At 44.4% G+C, this 18,672-nt stretch overlaps 1 protein-coding gene across 1 annotated transcript; it reads right to left on the bottom strand.

Moving 5' to 3' along the window:
* On the bottom strand, positions 1–16,015 carry UTP25 (UTP25 small subunit processor component). Its single transcript, XM_040611642.1, has 12 exons — positions 15,857–16,015; positions 14,808–14,847; positions 13,360–13,609; positions 12,384–12,590; positions 10,195–10,283; positions 8,394–8,804; positions 7,117–7,336; positions 4,888–5,090; positions 3,470–3,652; positions 2,748–2,860; positions 2,072–2,317; positions 1–1,286 (listed from the first exon to the last, which is right to left on the bottom strand). Exons 1-12 carry the CDS (start codon positions 15,955–15,957, stop codon positions 1,040–1,042), a joined length of 2,310 nt encoding a protein of 769 aa, XP_040467576.1. The 5' UTR covers positions 15,958–16,015; the 3' UTR covers positions 1–1,039.
* Between the last annotated feature and the right edge of the window lie 2,657 nt (positions 16,016–18,672).

Genomic DNA, 18,672 nt, shown 5'->3' with positions numbered 1-18,672 from the left:
TTATTTACTCAAGGAGTTTATTTCACTTCGGTATATTTACGTAAGCCTCCCAGACAAGAACTCCCTCAAAGCTTATCAGAGGATGGAGGTTTCCTTCCACAGAACAGTCTTCCCACAGTCCTAGCACGTGCTTATAAAATCTCTCTACTTTTAGCTCCTTTTACATTAGCCTTGACTCACTGGAAGAAAAGAAAGAAGAGGCAGCATCACGACACTTCCATGCTGTCCATAAGCAACCATTAAGAGGAAAAAACAAAGGAACAAACGCCCACTCACGGTGTGATATGAGACCACAGGTATTTGCAGCTGCACCAGCTGGTTTTGTACTCCGCACTGCTTTGGTGATTGTGGGGCCAGGCAGGGCCAGGCTCATCCGCCTGGCCAAGTTCACCCTGTTTTCCTTTGGAAAAAAATTTATCCCTGGTAAAACTGACCGGCCAGAGTGGCTGTTGTAAATAGGAGGCAGAGGTATTTAGGTCACTCCAGGAAAACTGCAAAACCGTAGCTCCTACCCAAGCACATTCATGGATTCTCACACATGTCAGGTTGAAGCAAGTTCAACTCTCATTCAACAACAGGCTTGTGCTGAAGAGACTTCGCCCGCACCTCCCTTATGGGGGCTTACAAAATAGTGACTACATTAAACACTTGGGCATGTTTCTTCCCCTAGATTACAGGAAAAAGCTGCCTTTGGTAAAAGAAGGTGAGTTTGCTACACCTGAAAATGAAGTGAAGCAGCTCAGTCACAGCATCAATCTTTACTGATGAGTGAGTTTTTCAATATACAAGAGCAGTTCTGGATTGATTTTGTTTCTATACAGAAGATACTCCCCAACTCCTGCCTTCTTGAATGACATCCTTGGTTTCTTGTCGGACAAAGTACTGAAATACAAAATTTAATACTGTATGAACAATTTCAACACAATATTTAATGAAAGGGAATAAAAAGTTTAAAACTTTTTTAAAAGGCAACATCAAAAAGTGCAGTAGGAGTAAAATGCAAGTCAGGTCCATCCAGTTGTCTAGTCTGCAATATCACTTATTCATTTTCTCCTGTAACAAAGAGGTGCACATCTTTTTTGGACTGTAGCATTTGAGCTGTGCGATCTATGCCAACCACTGCAGCCAATTTCTGAGCATCATACTTGGAGTAGAGCACAGTACAGGTCCAAGTAGCATCCACTCCACTGTCCGTAGCCTTCATCATGTTACAAATCTCACTGTAGAAGTGGGAGTATGTTGGTAACTCATAGAAAATGAGGTTCCTAATACCTTTTATCGTATACCTGTAGCAGGAGGGGAAAAAAAAAAAAAAGTAACTTTGTGGCTCATTTTTGCAAAATCTACATGTTAAAACACCAATCCTCTACTCTTCCAATTTTCAACTTCAATGCATGCCAGTTGTAGTTCAACTCTACAAACACTGTGTCATGGACTGAAAACTAAACACAGATGTGGATTTAAGCGGAGGAATATCTAATACTGCCAAGTACAATGACTTCCTCTGAAGTACAGACCACCACCAATTTCTGCAGTATTCAGCTTCTTTAGCTTGGATTTTAAAACAGTGAAGCCTGATCAGAGTGAGCCTCATGAAACTCTTTGTATTTGCCAAAACATCTGCCAATAGAAAAAACCTGTTCCATTAGGAACTTCTAAATAGCTCCAGTCAGGACATAGCGAATTTTCCAGGTGGCCTCAGCTTGCTGTATTGCATTATCCTTTTCCAGAATTTTGTGTAATACTCATGATCATCTGTGCCGCAATAAAAAGGCACAATGAATCCCATTTTGCAGGCTATATTATTCTGTCCTATCATCAGTGGAACTTGGCAGCACTAACCTTCCCAAATAAAGCCCTGTACATACCAAAGTATTAGAGTCTCTGCAAGGGACTGCTGACAACATGCAAAAATTTTAAAATTAACCGACAGCTCTTACTTCAGTCAAAGTCGTCCTTGGAGGGATGCAACAGATTAAAAAAGCAATACAGCCCAACTATGATTAAGGCCAGGCTCTACTTCCAAAACAGCACACATTCAACTCAGAGGAAAACTCTGCCTACTATTCACCTTTTGTAAAAGTGGAAGCGCTCAGTGAACAATAAAAACTGTTTCTCTCCCTTGAGAAAGAACCGTCTTGCTCTGCAGACACCAGCCTTTTTAGTGTATTCACAAATGTGAGTAAAATTCAGGTCCTCTTTCTTGAAGTAATTACGAAGACGCACGTAGTCAAAATACGATGGAACATAAATGAGCGTGTGTGACATGATGGCATCGCGGTACTCAGGCAACACTTTGTCGATGAAAAACCGAAACCTCAGTTAAGAAAACAAATATATTTTAACCAGAGTTAATGTTTATCTTTCCAGTACTGATATGACCTCAAGCAACAATATCAGAGAACCAACTACAGAAGATTTTGACTATATTTTGACTATGACTAAAGAAATAATTCTTTAACTTCACAGGATTTCTACACGTGTAGAAGGTATAAAGCAAAGGCTTTCTCAGTACTGCAGTTATGGTAAAGACTAGTATTCCTTTCCCAGACTTTATTCTCCAGTGCCTTTGGCAAGGAGAAGTTCAGTATTCCCCTCCACCTGTGCAGTCTTCAGCCTTCATCTGAAGACTAATGAAGGTGTACTTCTGCGGTGAAGTCACATTGTGCTCTGCAGGGAACAGTACACAACTAAATCTGAAACTGTAATCATTAGGGCATAGCAAAATAGTCTGGAACACAGAGTACCTTGTATCTATTACAGCAGTTGAGTTTTCAGCTTCTAGCCTCCGAAACACGTGAGGAAGCTGGACCACAACGTGGCTAATGGAGCCGCTGAGCGGTACGTTGCGGACGGCCACCTGTGAGAAGCAAAGTAGGACATTTAGGGAAGCAGTATTTCAAAGGCAGCCACGCTCCAGTCAGCTTTCTGCTCCTAACTCACATCTGCTCCAGTACAAAACTATATTCACGTATACATATACCAGATGTTAAATATACATGGCCACTGCTTATGCCCTGACTTCCATGTATTTGAGACAGACAACTAAGGTTTTTACTTTTCCTGCTTCTTTCAAAGTAATAACAATTAGTGCTGCTTATACAGAAGGAGGGGGGAAAAAAAAAGGAAGTAGGTGAACCCTCCATTTAACAACAAAATAAACAAGGTAACTTGTGTGTGTCAAATTAAGAAATCTGATTTCTGACATAAATCAGCCACCTATGAAAGAAAAGAATCAAATAAAGTATTGCTGCAAGAAGAGCAGTTCTTCATGTCTTTGGCACAGCATTAGAAATCATCATACAGCATCACGGAGATGCAGACTGCAATACTTGGGTAATGGAAGTGACCGGCACAGCCTTTCTGCAACTGAGTTATGGAATTTTTCCATGTGTTGGGTTTTCTGTTCCTCTTCCCCTGCCTTCCACCAGCATTTAAGAGGAGGCTTTCAGCTTATCTCTGAACTCACCTGCCCCACATAATTGAAGCAGTGTTTGTTGAAGACAGAGTTGATCTGGGGATCCTGAAGCGCGCTGAACAGCAGCGTCTGGCGATAGTACTTGGACCAGTTATTGAGATTCAGCATTCGCACTCGGGAGAAGTCTACCCCATGGGAATCCAGAGGCAGCAGGTTAATGTGCTTCATCAGGTGCTACACAGAGAGATGGAAACGCATTGCTACTGACATCCCTGCACCCAAGCTGCAAGAGCCTTAACTGCACAAAGTGGGCAGGTACAAGCAAGACAGCACAGAATATAAAACAGTAATGATCTCCCAAGGCATGACTGTCTGGAATTTATTGACCACAGTAAGAATAATTTACTTGATTTCCTGCCACAGAACTGAAAGGTACCATCTCTTTAGTCATCAGTAACGGTAACCCTTGCTGCCAGTCTTCTCCCACGGGACAAGTATAATGGGATGTTTGTTTGTATTGAAGTCAGTGGGCCCAAGGTTTCTAAGCTAAAAGAAGCCCAGGTGCGGTTCCCATTGCATTCAGGGAGAGTCTGGGTGCAAGTGAAGAAATCAATCTCATTTTGGCCTCACTGACTGATGCCTAGGACTGGCATCCCTGCCACCACAGGGCTGGCAGTTGCACCCAAAGGAAAAACCTGGAAACAGACTCCAGGACTCATTCCCTGGATATTGTGTAGGCTCACGTACCTTTCCTGAAACTCCCCAGGAAACAAGACACCTTCTGGGCTCCTTGAAAATGTACAGTAACATCATGCTGTCAAAATGCCTGGCCCAGGTACTTCAAAGATGCTTCTATGTGGAAAAAAATCCCAACTTTTCAAACTGTTATTAACTGAAAGCCAAAAAGTATGGGTATTACTGCATAATAGCCCAATCCAAGAGCTCTATTTTCACTACATGTACAGGAAAATCCTCATACTGTTTAAATTTGGACACAACTAATGCTTAGTATCTCTGCAGACAGCAGAGACAAGCACCAGGTCCTGCTACTTTCTGGAGGAACCTGAATTAGGCTGTAGATTCCTCACATGGCTGCAAGCTGAGAGAGACACCGGGCAGCCAGACAGCTGGCATATCTTCTCCCACATGTGATTAAAGGAATCGGCATTATCTCATTCTGTGAGATTATTAAAACTGTCCAAAATAAAAAAAAAATCTCTGATGAAATACGCTACTGAAGCACCAAATACTAAGATTTATAGAGAAAGCTGCCGAATACTACCGAAATTTGTAGAAGGAATATTCGTAGTATAAGGAAAACATCAGGGTGGAGGAAGGAAAGGGAACAAACATACGTGTCTGGAATCAAGTCAGTAAAAAATAGCAATACTGCTCATTGCCAAAACTAAGTTGTATCAGACTAAGAAGACACAGTACAACAGAAAAATGAATGCACATGGAAAACGCACCAGAACATGTTCCCAATTCTGCATCAGGTAAATATCCGCTTGATCAATTATGAGAATTTCTATTGATGACAGAAAATCAAAATCTCTCTTCTTCTCCCCCTCTGCACCAATAACAGTCCTCATACCCAGGGGAGAGGCAATGATGATGTCTGATGAGTAAAATGGTGCATACAGTCTCATACTCTTTTGAAGAATCGCAACCCCTGTCCAACAACAACCAACAGCATTTTCTTAGTTAAAGTCAATTATCAACCATATTCTTCCAGCAGGCTCTGTAATCATAACTTCCTACATTTCCTCCCCTTTAACACATACTAACTATTACAGCTGGACAAAACCAATCTGTCTGAAACTCTTCTTTCCCCAAAAAGTGCTTACCCACCCCACCCCCATTTGACAAGCATTTGGCAGATTTTCATGAAGTTCAGCAAACTCTTTCAGTAGTACTTTTTTCCAGATTTTTCATAGGACAACATTTTTTAACTGAAACACATTTTTTGTGATTTTCTGCTAAAAAGGAGGATGAGGGGGCTGAAGAACTTTAGAAAGAAAAAAAAAATAGCAGAAGCTATTTACTGCTCCTTTCTCCCTAAATCCTAGGATTTGGTCTCTGTCGTTAGGTACTACAGTAACACCTTAATCTGTCATGAAAGATACACTGTGGACCTCCTGGGTATAAACTGCCTGTATTCACAGGGCCTCAAGAGTTGCTACTTAAAAAAAGGAAAAGGTTCTTCATGTTATGGTGATTGAAAGCATAACCAGTCTTGCACCCTCCCCGGCAGGGCTTCTCAGGCAGCAGGTTGTGGTGTACACGATGAAGGAGCTTATGCATCACCTCTCATGTTAAAGGAAAGAATCAAAGGAATTTGTTACCCGTGTCATAACTACGTGGCAACATTGCTAGGACCCACGGCTTTCTGATCTTAAAAATCCAGTTAGTCTGGACCTTATTCAAACCACCCCCTGCAGTCTGCCCAACAAAGGTGTCGCTTCAACCTCTCTCCCTCTCTGTGTGAGGCCAGCAATCACAGGCACAGCTGAAGGCAAGAATTTCACACAGACAGCAACAGGGACCCCTCCTGCTATCTACTGTAACCCAATGATAAACACAGACCAAAAAAGCAGGCACAATTGGTTGAATTTCCAGGAAGAAGGTACCACTTGTCACAGCATATATAAGTTTTAACAACATCAAGTCTTTTCTGTTTAAAAATGTGAAATGGTGTTTTTAGTAAGGCATAACAAATGCACTTTAAATTAGATCTTTGTGCAGAAGTAACGGGGTGTGAGGCACAGTTAGAAAGGATAATTATTCTGCTTCTATGATTTGCTTCTGTAATGAACAGCACTCAAAGTTTCTTCAAGCATTTCTTCACACCTAGTAAAAGTGGATCCAGCAGACTGTGTTATGGGAGAAGACTGAAAGGAAAATTATTACGCTACTGAAAGTAAGATGCTCTCAGCCCAAGAGACATTCACTGGGGAAAGAAGAAAGACTGAGTGGGACCCACTCACACCTTCCACTGTACCATTAAATTTCTTGGGATGCCAATTTATCTTTCAAGGGGCAGTAATTTCAAAAGCCTCTGATCTGTCAAGTTAAGTTACAAGAACTGCCTACTCATCATGGCAGCTCCAGAAACCAAGCCACTAGCTAATTTTCTGCATAGTGAGTTACTAAAACAGCGTGAGATTATAGTATTATGAAAGTCTCAAATCTGCTACTTGTCCAACAGTCCTACTTGCTGGCTACACCTCTGCTTTCATGAAAACCATGGGCAGTACAGTAGAAAACTGCTTTGCTCAGCACTGCGCTTGAATTTTGTTCAACAATTACTGATTACAAGGGACGTTGTGAACAGGCTGATTAAACCCCAAAGATTTTATTTCTTTTAATAACATGGAAGAATTTGCTGCACAATCAAGGCTATCCTCTTTAAAATCAGGTGTGGACAGTCCTGCTACAACAAAGGAATCATTGCATTTTAAGTGATTCTGAACTTGGTAGAAATAATTACTTTTGTGTTTTCTCTTCCTTTTTAAGTTCCGGCAAAGCAGGAAAGATTTTCAGAGAAATCCAAGCTGCCAGTGCAAAACTGCACGAATACCGCAGAGCCTAGAGTCTCACCAGAATTTCCACCCCTGACAGCTCCTAGACATTTAGGAAGAACTTATAACTTCTCAGTTTTTTACAAGACAAAAATCATCTGTTCAGTAGGTCATTACCAATTCTGAAGTGGTCATCAATGTTGCCAGCAAAAACGGCTTCATAATCTTCAGGTCTTTTCAGGTTGGGGGGCTTCTCTTCCGGGTCAAAGCCAAACTCCCCTTTGAAGCGCTTTTTATTACTGACATCTATTTTTTTTTTGTCATTCACTTCAAGAAGACTGATGAAAATATGCACAATCCTCAAAGCACATTCCCTGAAGGGCACTATCATCAGCACCTGCATAGATCAACAGTTACAACAGAATAATCCACAGAATATGAATGTTCACAGTTAACTGCATGTTAAGTAACTTTATGACTTAGATCTGCACCCATAGGGCATCCCAACAATCAAAACAAAACAACTCTGACGTGCAGCAAGGAGGGACGATGTGCTGTACTAGCCAGCAGCTCAGTTTTGTTCCCCATTTCACACCCAGGGGAACTGAAAACTAAGCATGTTCTTCCTGCTCTTCCTAACCCTCAAGCAAGCAAGAGCTCCCACAATACCCAGACAGGGTCTGTGGCTGGCTCCTGGACGGGTGGCACTGGTTTCTGCACAGCACTCAAATGTAAGTATCTAACTGGGGAGTCAACACAGAAACCAAAGGTGTTTGCCAGGCATGCAGCAAACACTGAAACCCAACTTTGAAACTGTTCAACAGGCGGCTGGCACCACCAGCGACAGGCTAGCCACAGCTGGCTCCACTTGGTTATCAACTAGAGGATGCTGTGAATCCTGGGAGGCTCGGTTTGAGCCTCTCACCAACTATGGCAGGCAGCCTTGGTAATAGTGCTGGGATTCCCTGAAGTCTCCCAGCTGCAGAAGGATCCTTCCACGCAGGCAAGTCCTTACAGATGGCTAAGGACAAAAAAAAATTTCTGGGACATCCCACACTGGGTGACAGCCTATACTGCCTGCGCTAACACTGAAGTTCAATGTGGAGGCACCTTTCTGTACCGGTGGGTTTAGAAACAAGAGGCAGGAAAAGGCGACATGTCAGTCTGTAGTGAAAGGGGCACAAAGGAAAAGGTCAGACTCATGGCTTAGCAAAGAAACAGGCTGGCTAACAACCTAGTGCTCACTGCTGCTCACAGGGTGCTGCCTGCGATCTGGCCACAACAGATGACTTCCAGGCAGGACAAAGGGATGCGGAAAAGCACGTGCCCAGGTACATGTCACCTGAGAGAGCAGCAACAGAAATACTTTTGGATAAACTACCAGGATGTTTATACAGCCTGACCAGATGGCCAGGGTGGGGATGGGGGAAATCACATTAACAAAGCTCTCTTACCTTAGGTCTAGTGAGGCCCTGATCCCTGTAGTCATCATTATCGGCCCCTGGCTTTTGGTCTCTTCGTTTGGCATTGTGGCTGAGCACCTGGGCGTTTGCCTTCAGAACATGGTTCAAGGCATGCAAGCAGTAAACATGCCTAATTTCTTCTCCATTTGTTAAGGCATTTCTTTCTGGATAGAACAAGTCCCGGTACGTATTCATGATACAGAAAAGCTCTCTTTGTAACGGGCTAAAAGATGGATCACTTGCTTTGTTCACTGAGGACAGAAATTGTTTATTCACTTTTGGCCAAGTGGATTCTAAAGGCTTGTGAAGATAAAGCTGTTTCGTATCAACTTCTTTGTCTGCTTTCAAAGTTTTATGTTTCTCCAAAGTAGAAGAAAATGTTAGCTGGCCCAGCCTTGGCCACTGAAAAAAAAACAAAACCCAACCAACAACAGAAAAAACAACTCAGGAATCATATGTACCAAACTTCATACCCTTAAAAGCACACCAACACAGCTGGCAATTTAATCAATTTCATGAAATTTGAGAAATCATCTTTTCATAATACCAGTTGAAACCATTTTTCCAATGTGCAATCTCTTTTAGTCTGCCAGGGTAAGTAACAATAAACTTGAGCTCAGTAGAGCTGGATCTATTTTGCAGTGACATGTCTATAACTATCCTCATTTTGCAGATGACAAAACTGAGGAAGAGGAAGGATGGAATTTCTGCCTAACCCACGCAGCAAATCAGTGGTACAAACCAGGGACAAGATGAGAACCCTGGAGTACACTTATTGGTCAGCTACACTGAGGTACGTACTTTGGTTAAAGATGGAAACAAAACCCCATTAGGGACTAAACCCGGAAACTGTGAATCAGTAGCTAAATGAAATCTTGTTGGGAGTCTGTCTGATTTTAAGGGCAAAAACTATTAGTGTAGTAGAGGAAAACGCTAAACTTTAAGCCTTCTGCCACACAAGTTGTCCCTATCTATCTCTGTAAAGTAGCTACACCAAGTTAAATAAAGATACATTATGCATTGCTTCAGGTGGCACTGGTATTTTTGGCTATCATAGTCCAAAAAAGAAAAATAAATAAAAGTTTTACAAAAATCCCAACTTTCTCTCTTACTGACTAACCACTGGATATCTTCCAATGAATGTCACCCAGCATATGGCTGACCAGAATGCAAAGCAAGTCTCCAAAACAAAATCAAATGTGAAAAAGCTAGGAAGCAAAGGTTTGTCTAAAAATGAGTACTTTGAAAACCAATATTGTCTCTCAAGTAATGAAGTGGGTTTCTGATACTGTAATTCACCTATTATTTCCAGTATTAACAATGTAAGTATTAAACTCCCCTTTACTGGCTTGTAAATGTGTACAAAGATACAGCCATCCCGAAGCAACAATGTGAAAGTGCATCACAAGTACTTTTAGGACTGTACACGGTCAGCTCACAAGTTCAGCGGCGGAACAGATCCCTGGCATCATGCTGTTACCACTCGGAAACCATTCCTGTTGCTACCCGCTGTCACGTGTACTTAAAAACCTGTGGGTTTGAGACTACAGATCAAACTAAAGATGTTTTTCACATGTGTCATCACATGCCTATATAACAGCAGACTTTAAATTTCAACTCTCGCTCAGCCCTAAGTCAAGAAAACTGTTCAGCAAGGACACAGTGACAAAATCTGATGTTTCCAGTGCCACAAGCTAATGGTAACCATTTTGAGTCTATTTCACTTGTATAAAAAAAAGGATTATTTTCATCCAGGCATCTTTAGAAACTCTGGACAGCCACAGAATGTTACCTGGCTTTGACTTGAAGTTTTAGGAAGCGTAGACATTTTTTCTACTTCTTTTTCTTCAAGTTCTTTGTCCATGTGCTGTTTAAATGGATCTATTTATAAACAACAACAACAAAAATATCCTTAGAACTACTGTAGCTAATATTGGAATTGAGTTTCAGAATGGATTTGCAAATGAGATTAAGAGTTTCCACGCTGGCCAACATCACAGTTAAAACTAGTTATTTCAAAGCACTTGGAGATGAGAGAAAAGATGTCAAATTTTCTCTACATGAACAGAGAGAACAGATTTGACAGATTGCTTTAAAAAAGAAAAAACACTTATGGAAGCACTAGAACTTTCAATCACAAAACAAATGTTGGACAGGAAAGCAATATGTAGTAGAAAACATCGTGGCAATTTTCTGCCTTAAGCTCTGACACATCCATCCCTTGCAGGTGAAACAGGCTGCCAATAGTAAAGACCCAAGTGAACTTACTGACCTTCTTATTTTAGAAACGCTTCTGGCCCAGAGCTTTGCATCTTTGGCCAGTGATATGAATACAGTTTGTGATAAAGCACAGAAAGATTGGGCGGGTTTGGGGGAAGGGAGGCAAAAATTGCCTGAAGTGAGCAAAAGTCTGACTTATCTAATCAGCATTTCTTTTTGGAAAGGAAAGGAGAGGCAAGAAACTGTAAAATCATATTATATTCAAAGACACTGGCATGCACAAAGCCACATGCAAAGCTTATTTTGAAAGCCAAACCCTGTATACTCCTTGCAACACAGCAGCACTCACTGCATAAAGAAAACTAATTAGAGAACACTAGCACTTGTCGATGGGTATCTAGCCTACGTACAAGTTACCCAGGCAAAAGTCAAGACATTTGCTGATCATGGCAATGTTGAGAAAATCTTTCCAGCAAGGCAAATGAACAGAGTACTACTTAATTGTAATACAAGCTCTCTCTTCAGCTGAGTTTTACTGATTCCAGCATTTGTCAGATAAAGCAGAGAAAACAACATTAAGCGTTTGCAGGAATACTAGTGACCTCAGACTAGAGTAGAAATTCATCTCCCTTCTGCTATCTTAGGCGACTCATTTTCTGTAGTAGACTATAAAGCCATTTCCAAGCTACAGGAACCCACTGAAAAGCAGTGCATCATTTATAAGCTGAACAAAGCTGTTCGGATACTTTACATGCAGTTGGAGAGCTATGGTTCTCATTAAAATGCAATACCAACAGCCTAAGTAATATTCTCATGGTAACAAGAACGAGCTGTTTTTTCTATCACATGGCCCTTTGATGCTTCCACACATTTCATGTATCAACTAGGCTGCCTCCCAGATCTAATGTCAGCTGCTGCTCCAAGATGACAAGCCAGAATCACTAGGGATGCTACAAACATATTTCTCTCTCTCAAACTATGCCATCTGATATTAAAACCACAGAGCAATGAAATACGAATAGAAGCTCTGCAAGTGCCAATGTGTGGCATATCACTGAACGATCACACACCCGTGCACACAGTTATTTGTATTACACATGGTGGGATGACTCCAACCCTGGAGCTCAGATTGCACCCACCATCGCACTGCAGTGATGAGATTCGGGGCTACACTCTTAAAAGATACCACACAGATGCTCCGCTGATGCCATGTGCCTTCAGACTCCTCTGTATAACCTTCAAAATTCAGAGAGCCCTGAGCATTTGTCTAAATTACTGTGGCTGCCCTAAGGTTCCCAGAATCGCAACTCTAACTCCACTGAGTTGTGAAGGATGCCCTCAGAGGTCAGCTTTGTGATTATCTCCTGCACTGTCTGTGCCAAGAATATCTCCCATAGTCAAATGCACGCTTACAGGGCCCTCCATATTACACAACCCTTTGAAACTACTATTAAAGCAACAGAACAAGATAACGTTCTCCACACACATTTCCAGTTCCTGATATTTCAAGCATTATCGGTCGTAACAGGAACTACGCATGAATCCCAGTCCACAGGGGCTACAGAAAACAAATGGTTCAGCTACATATCTGCATTAGCACTAAGCGTCCCTTATGGACCAGCTCACATGCGGGCAATACAATGAATAATGTAGCAGAACTCAGACGCTACATAGCGTTATCATTACAGTGTTTGATAATTTACACATTTACAGATACTCCTCTAGAGGCAGACCACTAAACACAAACATACTGTGTTTTACCTTCTGAAAAAGCTTGTGAAGAATTGCTGTCTCTCCTATCAGCATTGCAATCTCCACTCTCCTCTTCCATGAAATTGGTTTCCAAGCTAAATTCAGATTCGTGTTTCACATCAGTAAACTCCCCAATTACTCCATGACTTGGGTCACAAGAGGCATCTGCATCATCAGCCTGCTCCTGGCCACGTGTCTGCTCTGCTGTGTCTGTAGCTGTGAATTGTTAGAGAGAGAAACAGGTTATATTCTCCTGGAAAAGTTACTGTTTGTAGGTACCTCTTGCTAGCCAGGCTGTTCCCTTGGAGTTACCAATTTTTCTTCCTCCCTATACTCTATTCTAAAAAGCTAAAGTAGGCATTGTATTCTACAGCAAAGACGACTTCTGGCTAGTCTGCCAAATGTAACATAATACACAACATATTTTCCCCAGAGAAAATTAAATAAATAACCTATTTGGGGAACGTAAGTTTCAGTTTCCAAAGACCCCAAATAACTGGAAATAATAAAAAGTTGACTCCTTTCTCCTGGAATTTCCTTGCAGACTTCATGAATGAAGTTGCCCCACCATAAAGGAGGTTTCCTTAAAATTTACATATTCTTTCCTCTGCTACGAGGCAAACTTTTCCCTCCTCTCGGTGGCAGTAGCCAAGCCAGATGCTGTGCGAGAGAACAGCTTGCATCTCCCATGAGTGGGTGAGAACCCCTGGTATGCTGCTCCATGTGGATTTCCTCTGTGCTGCCGCACAAACAACATCTGAGGAAGCAGCAGCAAGCTGTCTGCTGGAAAATGAGCACAGCTACCCTCTCCTCTGCTAAATCCTTCAGCAGCTGCTGCTCCCACCCACAATAGAGCAACAGAGTCTCCAAGCCAGAAGAGCACCCAGCCAACAAGCCAGTCTACACCAGGATTCTGGCTAAAACACGTTACTCAAACCTTCTAACTGAAACAACATTTAGCAAAGCATGGGAAAAGACAAACTACCTTCTTCCTTCTCTGGTACATCATTCTTATCTTCTTCACCTCCATCTACTTCTCCAGTCTCCCGGGACCCTTCGCTGTCCGTTTCTGTCTCACTTTCTCCAGTTTCTTCCGATTCACTTTCATCTTCTTCTTCCTCACTCTCAGACTCAGGAGAGGTCTTCAGGGTAGCCAGGAGCTTGTGATACACAGACACCTGTTCCACTTCAGTCTCTGAATCACTTTCTGCACTCGATTTGTCAGAACTCTCAGACTGGAAGGGAAAACACGAGTGTAACAGCAACAACAGTAACACTATATTAGGCAACAGGCAGATACCTTCACCTCCAGTTCCAATGTTGTTTTCACTCTCCCATCCCACCTTTACACAAATGCAACAGAATTTTTCAAAACCCACCATTTTATGCAAATAGTGGTGCCAGACACTTCCATTTTGATTTTGAAAGCATCTTGGTAGACAAGCTGAAGTGCTTCATTCTGCACTGATTTGACTTAGAGCACCACAAAATTTGGTTCCTTCAGTCTCAGCTGAGTGAGTACATTTGATGTCCACAGACAAGGCATTTACCGAACTGGCACTGGATTTTCCTAAGAAAACCACACACAGAGCAGCCATTGTAGAAAGGCACACATACAAGGGACAGAGTACACTGAAAATGCTTCTTGCTCTCAAGAAAGTGCACTAGCCATCAGCTGACAATAGCCCACCACGGAGTCAGTCAGGTTTGGTTCAGCTGTAAAGCTCTAAGCTTCACACAAGCTAAACTCAGAGCCTCTTCTGTCCCAGGCTCACACAAATCAATGACAGCGTGCCAAGTTATAGCCAAAATTACAGTGAAACCAGGAGTATAAGCGCAGCACCGTTTACTCCTTTCTTAGTTCCTTTCAGCCCAAAAAGGAAAAATCACTAATACAATATCAATGCACAAAATTGCTAAAGGAAACAAATGAACAGAAGAATTAATTTTTCCACATCAAAACTTTGAAGTCTTTTATTAATCTGATGATAAAGGAGATTACCAAATCCTGACTGAAAGAAAAGTAAAGCACTGGCAACCTGAAGAAGAGGAATGAGCATTAACATATTTCTTCATTCAAGACAGAACGAAGCACCTCCTAACTTGTGCAACACTAAGTTTATTAACATTATCAGAACAACTTAAAGTACGATTTACTTTTCACTGTGATTAAGTAACATGCAAAAAATTCAGGAACAGCTACGGTATTTCCTGCTGCTTCTGCCCTCTCATGGTATAACAGCTTTGAGTTAACACTGTAGAAAACAATTCAGAGCCACACAGAAGTCACATTCATTTTTTTCTCCTAAGCACAGGGTTTCTAAAGAGAACAACATAATCAGCCTGAAAAAGGTGGTAATGCGAAATGCTGAGCGTTTCCCCTTCACTGAACTTCACAAAGGTGAAAGGAAGGCAGAAATAAAAATATATTACCAGTTCACAGGTTTGAGTTGCTTCTGGTCTTCCAGAAACCCTGAAAGGAAAGCGCTGAAATATATTACTCTGTCAGTGATGTATACACAGGATGAAAGAAATAAGGAGAGGAAACTCACAAGTTATATGAGTCTTAAAGAAGTTAAAGCTTAAAACCAAAGCACCACAGGATTCTCCCTAAGAAAACAGATTCAGCACTTACCCTGATAGGTTACTCTCTCAGATGATGCTATGCTCTGTATGTGAACCCTAGGTGCTCAAGCGTTATGACTGATCAAGAAGCAAGCTGTTTTAAAGTACAGTCTGCCTTTAATCAGAAAATGAAACATTCAAAGGAATGTGATTACAAGGTTAATTTGCACATGGTTAACAGAACAAGAGCTTACCTCTAGCACTAAATATTGACCTGTGAAGTGGGAAAAAGACACCGCTGCAGGAATTAACCAGTGCTAGAGCTGCAGTTCTGCAAACAAGACGCTGTACAAGCTGGGCTTAAACTAACCTCAACTTTTGCAAAAAGACGGGAGCTGAGCGGACAGAGGCACAGGGCTGCTCCCCGGCGGCCGGGCTCTGCCTGCCGCCCCCGCGACACAGGCCGGGAGGGTCCTGGGACGAAGGCCGCCCGCCCGCTGCGTTAAACCGGGCGGGCGGCACGGCGGCGCCTTCCCGGGCGTTGCGGCAGCACCGAACCGCACCGGGCTTGGACGTGGCTGCCGGCTGCCCGCAGGCTGGCCCCGGCAGCCCCACGCCCTGCCCGCCCGGCCGCCCGCCGCGGGTCGCGCCGCTCCAGCGCTGCTCTCGCAGCCTCTGCGGGCCCGGCACGGGCACACCGCGGCAGCCCGGCACCGAGCCCGGCTCCAGCGTGCATCGTCCCGCTTCCACCCAGTACACACCCCCATCAGGGAGCCCGGGGAAAGCACGGCGGGGACCAGCCGCCGCCCGGGCCGCCCGCGGGCTGAGCGCGGCTACAGGGGCCCGGAGCATCCGGCCCCACGGGGAGCCCCTTCCCGGCGGCCGCTGGAAGCCAGCGCGCCCACCCCGGCACTCACTTGTCATAGAAGGGGTGCTCCTCCCCGAACTCCCTCAGGTGCTTCTTCTGCCTCTTGCTCAGGCTGCGCAGCAGCTCCCGCTCACCCCGCCGCTTCCCCATGCCGGCCGCAGCGGCCACCGCGTGGGGCGCTCCCGCCGCGCTTTACGGCACGCTGCTGTCGCGCCCCTGTCGCACGGCGGGGCCCGGAGCTCGGCACCGCCCCGGGGATGGCGGGGGCGGGTGCCGCGCCAAGCCACGTCGAGGGAAGGCGGAGCCGTGAGGCGACGGGCAGGTCCCCGGGCACGGGCCGAGCCTCGCCCCGCCGCCGGCCAGCGCTTGGTAGAGGTGGCCGCAGCGTCCCGTGGAGGGGAGCGGGGCGGGGCGGGCGAAGTATCGGCGGGGATTACAGGTCCCAAATCGTCTTCACAGCCGGGATCCCGGAACGCACGCCGTGAGCTGGGGCTTCGCATGGGCCACTGGGCGTTCCCGCAACGGTCACAAGCCACGGCGACTCGGTGGCGGCTGAGGGGTGCCCCGGGGTCCCGCCGTGACACTGTCCCGCGGCGGGGGGCTGCTGGACGTTACCAGCCTGACGCTCTCCCGTACGCACCCGGGCCGTGACCACGCAAGCACGGGGCACCCGGTGCGCAGGTTCCAGCCTGGGAAGCCGTCATTAAGAGGAAGCTCTGAGCTTTACGCACGTCAAGAAAACTTTTTTAATTCCCTCAGCATTAATAGATTAATTAACTTCTGATCTCTGTTCGGGTATAGAAGCGGTAATAATCCGAATGCAGCCTCACCTGCCGAGACCGATCCCCTGTGCCAGAGGCACGCTGCGAAGGGCACGCTGGTGCAGGCACTGCCGGAGCTACAGCATCTTCCCCCACTGACCCGTGATCCTCAGAGCTTTGCTGGAAGCTACATTTTCTCTACCCGTTTACAAGACATGGGCCTGTAGCTCAGTATCTACTGTCACCCCATTTTCTTTTTCCTTCATCCTGATTTCAATTTAACCCTTCAAACACATCATACTCCAGGGACTGCTCCTCCCTCTTGCTCGACTCCTCCCTCCCTCCTCCCCACACCTTGTGTGAGAAGGGTAGCATTTGGTGTCCAGGATTAAACTGTTTGTGAACTACTTAAAACATTGCGCTGCTGTTCACAAGCGTGTCTTAGAAGACAATCTCCTGGGGGGCACAACACCTCAGCTTCTCTGGGGTGAGGCACAGGCAGTAAAGCAGCACTGACCTCGATATCGCATAGGACTGGAGAGCATGTAGCCACCCGGTGCGGTACGAAAATCCTTTTCTTAAATTAGATCTCTCTTCCTCAGAGAAAATGTAGCAACAGCAAAAAAAAATAGTCCCAGTGATTAATATCACATGACCCTAAACTATGATGGGCTATTGATTTTTGTAAACACTTGGGATACCTGTTGTGGGGAGGAGGGGGTGATGTCTTTTCTAGTTTTGGTTTATTTTTTTTTTACAATAAATTCAGCTCACGCACTGCCTGCAGGTAACCTGGGCAGGCAGCTCAGCCACCGCCACCAGGCACTGGCACCCTTTCCAGGCTGTGTCCCTTTCCTGTCAGCAGAGGGCTGGTGGGTGGGTGTACACAGAGCACGCCTGGCGCTCCAAAGTCTTCCCCACCGGTGGGAGCAGGGGGTCAGCGGGCGGAGGGGCCCTCACCCCTGCAGGCAATGGTGGGGAGACCACCGGCAGCCCCCACTGGGCCTTCAGCAACGGTGCATGGATGGCCCCGGGCGTTACAGCCTGAACCTGCAGTGGGGAAAAGGGGAACACAGCAGGGAGTGCTGAACTTGGCTTCCTGGAGGCTCTCTCCACAGCTTCTCCATCCGCAATTCTGTTCTAAATGAAATGCAATTGCTAATCACTCCCTTGACTTACAAGTTTTAACCAAGTGGCTAGCTGACTTGCATTTCTAAAGTGAAATCATGTAACTTACACTGCAGCTTCTAGTTGTTAGCATGGTATCACCAGCAGTGTTCTTTTTACAGATTTTCTACACACCGAGGTCTTTGATTCCAGCAGTAACACTGGAAAGAAAACCAAGACAAAAAGCTTGAATTATTTGTAATCTGTTCTGCTGACCTAATTCTGTCAGCAGCCATGATTAAACCCCATCAGCAGAAGTCTGCTGCTGCTACCTGTGCATCTTCATCACTTTTATCTGTGACATGTTCCAGAGACACACAATTTATAAAAGCCGCTTCTTTTATTTTAGAGAACTCCACTAATCTGATCATAACAGATTCCTCGTTGCTATCTTACTACCTTCATTCTTTCATCTCATTTCACTTATCAGCGCATCAACTCACTTTTATGCTTTTCTTCATCCCAGCTTTTCTACTTTTACTTTTGCCTCTTCCCTTGTGAGATGCCATTTTTTCATTTCAGTGCAGGTTTTTAATAGGAATAAATTTACTGATCACACACTTTTCCTGTCCAAATGCGTAAATGGGGAGCTAAACTTTAAACCATTTTGCTGTATGTTACTTAGGCAGTGTAAGTTACACCATGGACTGTAGCATACAGCTTATAAAGGTGAATGCTGGTTTATTTGCTATATGCTGTTCCGTGGTGTATAATAAAGATGCACAACTTAAGATACTGGCTTGAAGCAATGTGAAGGGCAAGAGGAGTTAATTTCTTCCTTCATCTCAGTCTATCCTTCCTTAATCTTCTCTGTTGCCTCTTTCTATACATCACTCCTTTCCTGGTAACAGCTAGAACCTACACAAAGGCAAATACCTTGATGTAGAAAAGTCTCAGCATGCCTCAGTATCTTGGGTCTGACTTACTACAAGTTAAT

This window comes from Falco naumanni, chromosome 12, assembly GCF_017639655.2.
Source record: "Falco naumanni isolate bFalNau1 chromosome 12, bFalNau1.pat, whole genome shotgun sequence".
Classification (NCBI taxonomy): domain Eukaryota; kingdom Metazoa; phylum Chordata; class Aves; order Falconiformes; family Falconidae; genus Falco; species Falco naumanni.
This window is presented reverse-complemented; position numbering and strand designations above follow the sequence as displayed.